Consider the following 12,728-nt stretch of genomic DNA (forward strand, 5'->3'; position numbering starts at 1 on the left):
TATCTGGATTTCACCTAAGATCAAAGAGAGACACCAACATGTGGTTGCTTCCTCTCGCCCGTCCCCCAATCCTCTCTCTGATTTCATGCTGACATTCTAGTCCATCTAGTCCTGCTCCCCCTGTCGCCGATCCATCCACCCTCTTCCCATCCTTCCTTCACTTCCTTCCCCCTTCATCACTTGCTCTCTTAAGCTTGCTCGCAGTCCTTCTCCTCACTTTCCACACCTCAACTCCATCTGTCTAACAACTCCCAGCCCTCATCCACCCACCGCCCCTTCTCTCACATTTCATCATCTACTAACCCTCACTCCAGCCTTTGGTTATTTCCTTCCTTCCTTTCATCCTCCTTCCACTCTTCATCAGTTATATATATATATTATTTTTTTGAAAAGGCAACCATTACATCACAAATTGGATGTAGTGAGGCAATTTTCGGCTGTGTGTTTCTACATAAATGAGAACAAGTAGAGTGACCGATACATGAATATTGCCCAGTATCAGTGAGAAAGAGGAGAGCGAATGAAAGCAGCAGGTGAGTATTAAAAGGAGGAGGAGATTTAAAAAACAGAAAAAGAAAGGATAGTTGCAAGCAGGTTAAAAAAAAAGAGGGAATGAGTGAGGAAAGATGGATGAAGTAGAGAGGGGTAGTGGTAGAATAAACTGAGTCATGGACTGATCTATGACAGGACAAGGTAAGAAACACAGGGTGCAGCTTGAAGAGATTGGCAGATTTAAGGCGATAGAAGGATGTAGAAAGTAATCTTAAAATAAATTAAGAGGTAAAGAATGAAAGGCGCACTGGCTCGAAGAGGAAACTGGAAAAGAGGAAAAGCTCCTGTCTGAATCTGAAGGCAGGCAATTAAAAGTATAATAAAAAGACAAGACAGCCCCTGGGTTGGGGAAGTAGTCGGGACTTTCAAATACTCACACACACACACACACACACACACGAGACAGGCTAAGAAGAAATATATTGCACCAACATGCACCAATGCTCACACACAAAAAGCATGAATATACTGCGGCACACATACACAGAGGGAAACAAAAGGATTGAAATTAAAAAGTACTTTATCAGAAAAAATGATGGATTCTTCAGCTCAGCTTTCAACTGTGTCACTGACAGCTGTGTGTGTGTGTGTGTGTGTGTGTGTGTGTGTGTGTGTGTGTGTGTGTGTGTGTCGTATAAAAAGAAGGAAGGTATCTTAACACAGTCATATATCATGCTCACAAAAATCAAATACATCAGCAATTAACCTCAACAAGTACATTTTAAGCAAGTTTCCTTAAAGCAAATGCTGAAGCACCTGAGCACTGACACTAACGTGTCCACATTTACTCTGTTGTCGTAAATACGAGTAAAGCCATGTCTTACTTACAATTATAAGCAGGATGAAGTAGATGAAGTTATAGAATGAATGAGCATCCATCACGTAGTACATGATCTCCACCCAGCCCTCCAGAGTGATCACCTACAAACAGAAAGACATTTGACAGTATCGGTTATTTAGTTTTTTATTACTGAATGGAAACTGGAAACCAGAAGAAGCATCTGGCTGGTCTCTATCTGAAGGTATCAGTTCAGCTTTATTTATATAGCACCAAATTACAACAACAGTTGCCTCAAGGTGCTTTATATTGTATAAAAAGACCTTACAATAATACAAAGAAAACAGAGAAAACCCCAATAATCATATGACCCCCTTTCAGCAAGCACTTTGGCAACAGTGAAAGGAAAAACTCCCTTTTAACAGGAAGAAACCTCCAGCAGGACCAGGCGGCCACCTGCTGCGACCGGTTGGGGTGCCATGATCCATCACAAATGCTCACAAACGTATATACAGTATGCTCTAAATGCAAACATGATGATTTGTAAATGTTAAACAGGGTTATTCTTGCTGGAAGTAGTCAGGAGCCTCCTTGATAGGCAGAGTGAAGTATCCACTCCCACTACAACCCAACCCAACCCTGTAAAATGGAGACAATGTGTTTTTACAACTTGATATTAATCTATTTTAATCTAGTTTAAACATGTTGATTCAAGTGCTGATTAGGTGTTGTTATGTTTGGATAGAGCTATGCAAGCTTCTCTGTTTCCGGTCTTTGCACTAAGCTGGGAAAGAGAGTGAATTGTTAAGAAAAAGCATACAGACTTTTTCCCCAAGTTTTTATTTCTAAAAAGTAAGGTAGATTAAATTGAATTCATTACTCCTGCTCAGATATAGATGTGACCAAGAAAACAATGGCAGGGAGGTAACTGGTATCAGCTCTTTCACAGCCATCAGTATGTTTCAGTGTGTTGATGTAATACTCTGAATGTTTTCTTGGTTATTTTTGCTGCCGTTGTTTTTGAACAGAATATAATTAGTTCCATTATTTTCATTTATATCTATTTGTATTTATATGCATTATAATCGTTGCATCCTCCTCTGCTTAGCCAAATCATGGTTGCAGGGGTCCATCTCAGCTGTGACACGGTTGGAGGCAGGATGGCAGGAGGTCAATCATCAGTTACCTAAATACCTAAACCCACACATTTTTAAACCTGTGGGAGAAGCTGGAGAACCTTCACTGACATCTGAAGTCCATATATAAACCCCCACCCAGCCTAATTTAAACCCAGTACCCTGATTTTGGTGAGGCAACATTGCTAATCACTCCAACTCACTGCCACCTGGATATGTATCCCTTGTATTATTTAACAGCATCAGATATCATGAATTATAAAAATGACAGAGGATGAATCATCACACAGTTAAACAGTGTTTTAATTACTCGATTTACTTGTACAGCCTCAGGTTAAAAACAAAAAAACTCACCTGAAAGATGACAATCCAGGCAAAGGCAATGTTGTCAAAGTTGATGGCTCCTTTGTGGGGGTTGCTGTACCCAGTATGACACCTGGTGTAGTACTGGTTCCAGTTCACACAGAGCCCTGCTACACTGACGCTGCCGTTGGCCAGGGGCTCGGGGCTCAGACCGATGGACTGGCGATACAGGATGTCATCTTTGTCCAGGCAGCACGTCTTGCCTCCTTCTCGGCGGGCCGGCACATCGGAGCAAGACATGATGCCATTGTCAACAGGAAGGGAGCAGATAAAAGGACGCTCGTCATCCTCATCAGCCATGTAGTAAGGCCGAGGGAGACTGACTCCGCTACTGCTGGAAGAGTCGAGGAAGGAGACGATGATTACAACAGTATCCTAAAAACAAAGCATTTCCTTGTACAGCGTAATGTTAAAAATGATAAGTACACTTTAAAATGGGTCAAAAAAAGAGGGAGAAGGAAAAAACTGAAGAAAAAATACAGAAGAAAGACAATCTGAAATCAGTCTTAAATATTTATGAATCAAATGGTGAAAAAATCTGCTTGTCAGAGTCAGACATCCAGTTTTAAACATCCAGTCATAGTAAAATCAGCATAAAATGTGTGTATTATAGACAGGAATAGTGTGTTTCATCAACAAAGTCTCGCAATTAAACCAGGCAGAACAGAAGTCATATTATATTATATGGGTGAAAGAGAATTTTGCAACATTTTGAGGTATTTTTTTTAATGAAGATATCTAATAAATATCTAATAAATGATCAGATAAGAAGAAAACAAAATCCTCTCTAACCTTGCCATTCTCATCCATCTGTTTCTTTACAAGTATAGTGGCATGCAAAGAGATGCACACGAGCCTAGATCAAAGCTTCCTGTGTAATGGTGCATTTAAGTTTGTTATATGAGTGCTCACAAGTGGAGAGATGAGTGGATGAAAGGACAGAGATAGAGAGAGATGATTATGTGTGTAACAGTAAAAGTGAGAGAAATACACCACAAGCAGACGTACGCACACAGACACAGAGGCAGGGTGGGTAGTGATGGAGACATTTTAACCCTGACACATCTAGCTGACAGTCTGCGGTCTGACTCTGTTTGACAGCCGTTGTCAGCGCACCGTTTCCGTGTGACGAACATTTTTCTTGATGCAAGATTGATCATGTACTGGCTACAAAGGCAGCCCGAGAACAAACCGTCAGACTCGCTGTTCAGTCCAGCGATCTGCGTGTTTCTCACACTGAATGTGAAATTTTCCTTTTGGATTTTTTCTTTTCGTGTTTCGCAAACTACAGAAACACAAAAATATTGGAGGCTTTAAAGTCTTCTATGCAAACAGAATTTTAACAATGTGTTCAAAGCCTGACTCAAACCTGTTAAAAACATTTCACAGCAGTGTGATTTATAGTGCTTTTCGCTGAAAATCTTTTGACTGACAAGTTTATTTTGTGTCACCTTCTAAAGCGTGACTTTTAAAGTGTTAAACTCCATTTTTGTCAAGGAGTATGACGGGATTTTATAATGTAGTGCAAATACTTTTTTTAAATAGGCGAAACCGAATAGTGGAGAGTTTACACATACGTAAGAAGCGAGAGATTGCTGGTTTGATGTCAGGAGGAAGTACAAATCCCCCGGTGGTTGCATCAGGAAGGGCATCGGGCTTAAAAAGCTAGCAAATCAAAACTGTGGAGCAACCTACTGCGGCAACCCCTTGTGAAGGGAGCAGCTGAAAGTACCTTTTAAAAGGAAGAAACTAGAATCACCATTGTGGTTGTGGTGCTTCGCAAACATGCATGCCTGTCTACACATAAAAAATATGCACTAGTTTCATCACTGTATTGTTTTATCTCGTTGAACATTTGTGTGGAACTGTGTCCTTGACTTTAATTAAAATCGAATCAGTTTTGCTTTGACTTCAAGTGCAAAATTTTAAGAAATTCTTTCAAAGAGTTCCTGATTTAGCGAGACAGCCAGACAAGCAAAAAACAAAATGCGCCGTCATAGACGTGAAAAAAGTTTTTGGAGAAACAATAGACCCATTTCTGTAACATACTCCTATATTATTGCTAATATATATTGTAATATATCTATATCATGGCTAAAGCACTTCTGGATGGATGCAAACTGCATTTTGTTGCCCTGTACCTGTGACATGTGCAATGACAATAAAGTTGAATTCTATTCTATTCTATTATCTCAGCCAGCGCAAGGATTATGTCAATGACCAGTGCTGGATATAATCTAACAAAGCACCATACCACACCAGCTTTATTTATAAAGCAAAACCAGGGTTCACAAAGTTCACAAAGAGATTACAGATTTAAAAACAAGTACAAGAACTTTAAAAAAGCACGGTAATCAGATTACAATTTTGAGTACGACAGTCGCATTTATCACATTACAGTTTCAATTATGCCATTCATTGCATTACTAAGGTTTCTTTCAAGCTTGCATTAAACGCGCCTCTTGCTATGATCAGCAAACTTAACTTCAAACATCTCTTCACGCTAACACAGCGCTTATAACCTGAGTGTTATTTATATGTCTATGTTACAGAGTAATGCAAAAGTAAATGGCTAGTGTAATATATTACTTTCTTCTGGGAGTAATATATTAATATTTGTATGACCTCAATACTCTTAATACCTCTGAGTGATATGAAGGAAAGATACAAAGTACTAAACAGTGCCTACGTGTAATGTGGGGACAGCATGTTGTTAGTGGTCCACAAGCAGCTACTGTCACTAATAAAAAAGGACCTAACCAGACCAAACTGTGGCCATGTTTCGACCACCTTTCATGATCTAAACATGTTATTCATGATCTAGCCTGCAAACTGACATCAGCAGCACATTTGTTCCTCAGTTAATTTGAATTTGGTAGCTCGTCCAGCAGGGTGCATGACAAGATGAGGAAGATGCAGACAAGACGACGTTAGATAAGCAGACTTTAAAAGAAAAGCTAATGCGGTCTGGCGCTGGTGTTGTGCAGCAGGCTGCTGTCTGGTTCAGCGTGACCGTCTGCTCTGCCTGTTATAGAACGCTGATGCGACTTCTCAATTTATGACTTGATTAGCTGCGTCAAAGAAAGGTCTGTGTTTAATGAAACCAAGAGAATGTAAGACACACGATACAAAAGCAGTTGACAAAGAAGTAAAGCTGAAATGATGAAAAGAGAAGACAATAAACCAAACATGAGGAGGAAGAGAGTAAATGTGATCGTTTTGGCAATATTAGGAAAATGAAAAGATAGAGGCTGAAAAAAAGAGCGAAGCTGTGTGTGATTTTATTTCAGTGTGAGGAAGGGTTGCTGTTTAGAAGGCAGACCAGAGAACGACATACTGGTTAGCAATTACAATTGACCTGTTATTCATGATGACTCAATAGAAGCAGCATAGTAAGTGCCCTCTGTCTAACACACTCTGTGTATTCGTAGGTCTTTGTATTGCTTCCACTGACTCTGTCCCTGCGTACTGCAGGCTCAACAGAAGCTATTAACAAGCCAAAAAACATGAACTGAAACAGCAGGTTTGCAGCATAACACTGGATATTTTTCACCAGGTTTTCGTCCATGTGCACGGATTCTAGTTGAAACAGGTATTTTTTAACCCAAATGTCTGAAGCTAAGACAGTAGCTCTGGTAGGTATTAACCACTTATGCCCTTCCACTGAACGTTGTTAATGTGTTTTAAGCTAAACTTTGTTTCAGTTTAGCTTCAGTTTACTGTAGAGTCTCTGGTTTACCAGCAGAGGTTCAGAAAATCCTTTTAGCATGCTCCTAAGCAAATATCAGATCATCAGTAGATATTAGCCACCTCATATTGTCTTGGATAATAACGCAATAAATCTGTACCCAATATAGTGTTACCAAAATATACTTATACCATGCATTTACACATCGTAGCACAGGAATGTTGAAGCTGTCTATCAGAACGATTGATTTGTCAGTGGACAGCAAATATTGTGTCATTTCTGCTGAATTCCCTGTTATGCTGTGTGCTCCTCACATAACTTAAAATGTTTAGTTTATTTAACTAAGAAAATGCATGCTAGATATCTAAAAGTACAAAAGAGGCAGCTTTATCTCACTCAAAAATATTAATCAATGAAACTAGCACACTAGTTTCACATGAAACCAGCATTGAGACAGTGTCTTTTGTCTAGGGATGGGTACCGGTATCCGGTGCCATGATGGTACCGGTTCTGACATAAACGGTAGTAACCAGACCGAAAAGCAGCGCACATTTCGGTGCTTTTTTTCCCCTCAGATGTCATACACTTTGGATTCTAGCCAATCATTTTACCTTTCCAAGGATAGTAGGCGGGCCCAGGTACGTACATTCTTTTAGAGCAGAGCTACAGATTAAAAATGCCCAAGGCGAAGCGGTCAAAATTCTGGCTGTACTTCACAGCAAAAGATGCAAACTCAGCAACTTGCAACAAGTACTTCAAGCTGATTCTGTGATACTGTGCAAAGGAGGTCACACCTCGAATCTGATGAAACACCTGGCGACGTATAGCATTTTGTTAAAAGCCGAGAAATGCGCCTTATTTGACACCTTGCTGCGAGCCCTCACACCGAGCACATCTACTGTGGGTGTGGTGCCTGTTATCGGACCCGGAGTTAGCAACATCTCCCAAGAACCCGAAGACAAGAGTCCTGGCCCCTAGCCCTGCCAGTGTAGCAGAAATGATGATGGATGATGATGGCAGCAACGTTGAGTAGGCTAACCACGTTATTACATTAATGCATGTAAGGTGAACTAGCAAACACCGTCGTAGTTACATGCGGCTGTTTTCTTGTTTGATGGCAGATACTTCCTTCACCCTGGCCAAAAAAGCTAAAATGACCAAAGAAAAAATGGGAAACAGCTAAACATGAGAGGTTTTTAGACAAAATTGGTGTTTTTTCCATTGTTTAAGCACTGCTTCCAGCCCAGAGTGATACCATATATGCTCTATAGCTGCAGAAAAGGCTAACATTGTTATCTTTTTACAAAAAAACAGCTGAACATGAGAGGTTTTTGGACCAATTTTGTGTTCTCCATTCTTTAAGCACCGGTTCGAGCACCGTTTAAGCACCGGCACCGTTTCAAAAGTACCGGTTTGGTACTGGTATCGGATAAAACCTAAACGATACCCATCCCTACTTTTGTCCTGTCTTACTTCCCTCATCCCCAACTGGTCAGAGGATGGCTGCCCCTCCCTGAGTCTGGAGGTTTCTTCCTATTAAAAGGAAGTTTTTCCTTCCCACTGTTCGCAAGTCCTTCCTCAAAGGGGGTCGTTTGATTGTTGGGGCTCTCTCCATATTATTGTAGGGTCTTTATCTTACAATATACAGCACCCTGAAGCTAGTGCTATTGTGATTTGCCATTATATAAATAAAACTGATATGAAGTATCTCACTGACTCTCTCTGGACATCTCACTCCAGAGACATTAGTTTCTGGGGGTATTTCCATGCTCATGTTCCTCTTAGGGATGTAAATGTGCAGTGTATTGTCTGCACAAATGAGCATGTGTTCCCAGATAGACCCATGTGTTGTTCATCCTTTTCACAGTCCTTACTGGGAGGTATGAGAAGAACAAGTAAATATGAGAAAAATGTGACAGACAGCCAACCATCCACAAGTCCCAACCTCTGTGCACGACTGAGCCAACATCCACTGACAGCCGATATCACAGCCTCGCTCATTATCAGTTTGGACATCAGCTTTGTGATCCTGTATACCGAGGTGATTATGTTCGTCACCAGAGAGTGTCAGACAGACAGCAGTCATTTCACAGCTGAAGAGATGTTGGACTCCTGACAGCAAAGGCACCAGCTAAAGCAGCTGTTTCATACCTCTTGCTCTTGTTTCTGGAAACCTGGCAGTGTGAATTACAACCGTCACACGCTGTTTACATCAGCTCGTTGACAAAAAAAGGGTGGAAAAAGAGTACCTGTGCGAATGTTTTACCAAAATTGGATGACATTATTGAGATTTACTCAGGGAGATCAGGGCATCCCATGATTACATCCCCTCTCCATTTCATCTCAGAATTGGTTACTATGGTGATGACCTACCCCACAGCCTCTCATCAGATCATTATTTTCTTTCCGGGCTTCTAAGTGCGAACTGTCGTCCAGCCCACTCTGTGCAGCCAAACTGGCCCAATCAAATGCTTGGCCTCAGATCTGGTCTCCCCAGGCATTTCTTTACCGCTAACAGAATCCCAGTTATTGTCTGAGCTCTGTGTTTGCACAGTGGTATTAGCTGTACTCTTAATCATAGACATGGTTAGGAACAAACAACACCTGTTTAGCTTTAAGCTTCTAATTCTGATTTGCTATTTCCTTCCAGGGAAAATGAACTGTCATAATTTATGACTAATTAAGAAGCGCTGACTATTAAAATCTCTTAATTTTGCTGTGAAAAATACAAGTGAGCAGATAATGAATAAAAGCCAGCTGGTATTAGGTCATTTTTTACCTTTGGGCCACTTTATTTTATCATTCTTTTCTATACAAGCGTTCCGAGACAGTATTAATATTAAGAGATAACATTTAAATCACAAAAATATCATGACAATATAAAAAGTGAACAAAAAGGATCTAATTCATTTCAACTAATTAAGTATAATGGCAGTTCAGCTCAAGGTGTCCTGGATCTAGGAACCCAGTGTTTGTGTTTCCTGGTTTTTGCATTTCGTCTCATTTAGTGTTTTTCATTTGTGTTTTTCATCTTTAGTATTTTGTGGTTTCTGGTCTTTAGGTTTTGTTACTGTGCCTTGTTTTCCATGTTCACATCCAGTCAGTTATGTTCTCATGTCTGTTCTTCCCCAGTTCCGGTGTCAAGTCCGCATCTTAATCTGTGTGTCATGTTTCCTGTTTTATTTTGGTAGTTGCTCTTCTTGTGTATAGTGTGCTCAGTTTTGCTTCCTCCCTCGTAGTACACACACCTATGGTGTCAGTTTCAAACTCCTTGGTCACCGTGTTTTTGAGTTATTACATTCAGAAGATTTTCAGAAACCTTGAACTCTGACCTTGACATTAAAGTCAAGATCACTGAGTTTCAAACTCAGTGATTTTTAGTAACTGCACCTATGGTATCAATTTGAATCTTCTACGTTGCCTTGTCCACTAGTTATTGCATTGACAAGAATTTCAGAAAACATGACCTCTAACCTTGAAGTTGAGGTCAGTGAGAATCAAAGTCTTTCAATATTTTTAGCAACTTCACCTATGATATCAATTTGAAGCTCCTACATCGCATCACATTAATTACCAACTTAGATCTTCATGCCTCCCACCCATCAGCTGAGGGAGTAACAGTACAGGCAATCCTGGCAGTCTGTCACTCATCAGGAGTTTTTGGTACAGCACTTTCTTTGCAATCATTTTCACCTCGCAACCTCCAGGAATCACTACCAACCAATCATGGAACACACATTTTTCCCTAGTAACCGGTGGTTATATCATGTCAAAGGGACAACACTTGCATGACAAACGTTGCATGACATCAAGAGAAAAACCTCAATAGCAACATAAATAAGGAATGGTTCAGAGTTGCTGAATTAAGCCTATTAAATAAATCAAAAGATAGATTTTAACTCAAATCTTTAAAGTAGAGACGGTGTCTGACTCCTGAAGCCAAACTGGGAGCTATTTCCACTGGAAAGGAAGAAATCAACAACTGCTTACAAACTTAGGCACAATTAACTGATTTTAAATACTTTACAGCTGATTTTAACAATATTCCAATGCATTTAAGATTAATTTTAGGCAATTTGGCCTCCAATTAAAATTCAACTTTAAAACAACACATATTAGAAATCTTGAGCCAAACACACAAAATGTTGTTTTTGAGGTTCTCACAACTAGAAAAAGTATGACATTTAAAGAATATTCCTTACTAGTATTAGTAGTATCAATTTTCTAAAATAACAACAACTATCAAAAACAAAAGGCATTAAAATATACTGACAATAGCCTAGGTTACCATTGTAAGACTGCTGTTTGACCTTCACATCAGATGAACAGAACAAACTGCCCCGGTGCCCATCACCCTCACATGTAAATGCACTCTGTACCACTCGAAAATCATTTTTCAACATGTGATGTAGTCCAGTGACTTAAACAGAGGGTCCTGAATGTTTGGAACAAATGCTATGGCACCACAGCCAGATGTTCTCAGATGTGGCATTAAATGGAGAGGATGCTTGCTCCATGCATTTGCATGTCTTAAACCTAATTCTGATCTCTTTTTAAATCTACCCAAATGGAAAGTGTAAAAGAAAAATAAAATCAAGTCTGCATGTGAGTCTCAAGAAATTACACTAAAAAGACACATGATTAAAATCATTAAACTATTAAACATTTTTGCATGAGAACTGTGAAATTGCTGAATTAAAGAAAGTCAAGCTTTTTCAAATCACCAAACTTTTTATTTTGGGTAGAAGCTGAAGGTTGCTGACATATAAGTGACAGCTGGTGTTTATGCTGCTATTCACAGACACATGCATTACACAGTCTAATGCCCAGAAATACAAAAAAGCAAGTAGTACTCCATGAGCAGAGAATGAACTACAAAGCATTTGCACTTCACTAAAGCAACATGACAGAAGAGTAATTGAGTTTCTGATACCGCCAACAAAAATAAACACCCCACAGCCACTGGGACACGGAACAGTACTCATGAAAAGTATATGCGAAAAATACAATAAACTGTGCAATACTATTAAACTATACAGGTAAGATATGGCGTTATTTTTGTGCCACTATTCTGAGCGCACGTAAAAACAAATTGCGTGCAGGCATCTCCGAAAACGTTAGAGCACTTATGCAAATATGTGATGTCTTGATAAATCGAGCAGGTATTTGAAGTTTACACAGCACCATTCTCGCATGAAAATATCTTAAAAGTTTATTTTGTGACCCAGAAAGAGTAATATTTCAAACTCCGCCACTCTGTGTTCTTCCGCCACTGCCTCGTTTGAGTTTTGGACGAAATGGATTCTGGGATATTGCATTTCATCATTTTGAGCTGATTGGAGACCAAAACAGCCAATCAGATTTTTCTTTGCATCCAAGTCTGTGATTGGCTGGTTTTGTGGCACAAATATAACGGTGTACAGAAAGAGTTGAGCACGCACAGGCAGAAATGTTGAGCGCGCAAGCAACACATTGCGAGCGCAAATGCAAAAACTGAGCGACAGGGGCTGCTATTGAGTGTGTGTGGATAATAGCAAACACTGAAATACATTTTTTGCAAGCAGCAATGAATTTTGTTCACTCAAATTTAGCTTTTCTTTGCTCAAAATAAATTTCTCCTCAAAATGCAACACTTGCACCTGCAATTTGTTTTTACGTGCGCTCAGAATAGTGGCACAAAAATAACGCCATAGTAAGAGAGGTTAACTAAAAAACAGCAAAAGGATAAAGGCACAGTCCACCTAAAGGTTAGACCTTTTCTGAAATTCAGATACAGTACTCTGTACAGGTAGGAGGTGTGTGCATGTATCAGTTCTTAGTTTTTTATTTGTTTTCTTCTTGCACCCTTTCTAATATTTGTTTGGATTTTTAAAAAGTAGAGGAATGAGTATATGAATAAGGGTGCAAAGAGCAGGGGGTGATTTGTCACAACATACACAGTCATTTTGTTTATATATTTGCAAGCAATGTATTTATAAGCTTTCTCTCCCATTCCCGATTTCAGATTCATAACTTTACTGGAATTATACTGCTTCATCTCCTTTGAGATTTCTGCTGGTTAAAGGCCAAAAATTGGACTCGGTCACTCTGAAGTTCAGTTACAGTCAGTCTTTTGCTATTCACCACCTTGAATATAGTGGCTGTGATGAATATGTATGTATGTGGCTAGAGACCGGCCACATATCTATTACTCCAAAGATGGGGAAGAAGA

At 39.7% G+C, this 12,728-nt stretch overlaps 1 protein-coding gene across 1 annotated transcript in view; it reads right to left on the minus strand.

Annotated features, from left to right (window-relative positions):
• The window catches only part of LOC102785341 (voltage-dependent T-type calcium channel subunit alpha-1I-like), a 180,833-nt gene that overhangs the window by 117,862 nt on the left and 50,243 nt on the right, over window positions 1-12,728 (minus strand). The window contains exons 5-6 of the mRNA XM_087841530.1: window positions 2,821-3,163; window positions 1,381-1,473 (exon numbers count right to left, since the gene is read on the minus strand). Coding sequence (XP_087697656.1) covers window positions 1,381-1,473; window positions 2,821-3,163 — 436 coding nt within the window. The remainder of the gene's footprint in view (window positions 1-1,380; window positions 1,474-2,820; window positions 3,164-12,728) is intronic.

This window comes from Neolamprologus brichardi, chromosome 6 (assembly GCF_056152115.1).
Source record: "Neolamprologus brichardi isolate AB-2024 chromosome 6, ASM5615211v1, whole genome shotgun sequence".
NCBI classification, from domain to species: Eukaryota; Metazoa; Chordata; class Actinopteri; order Cichliformes; family Cichlidae; genus Neolamprologus; species Neolamprologus brichardi.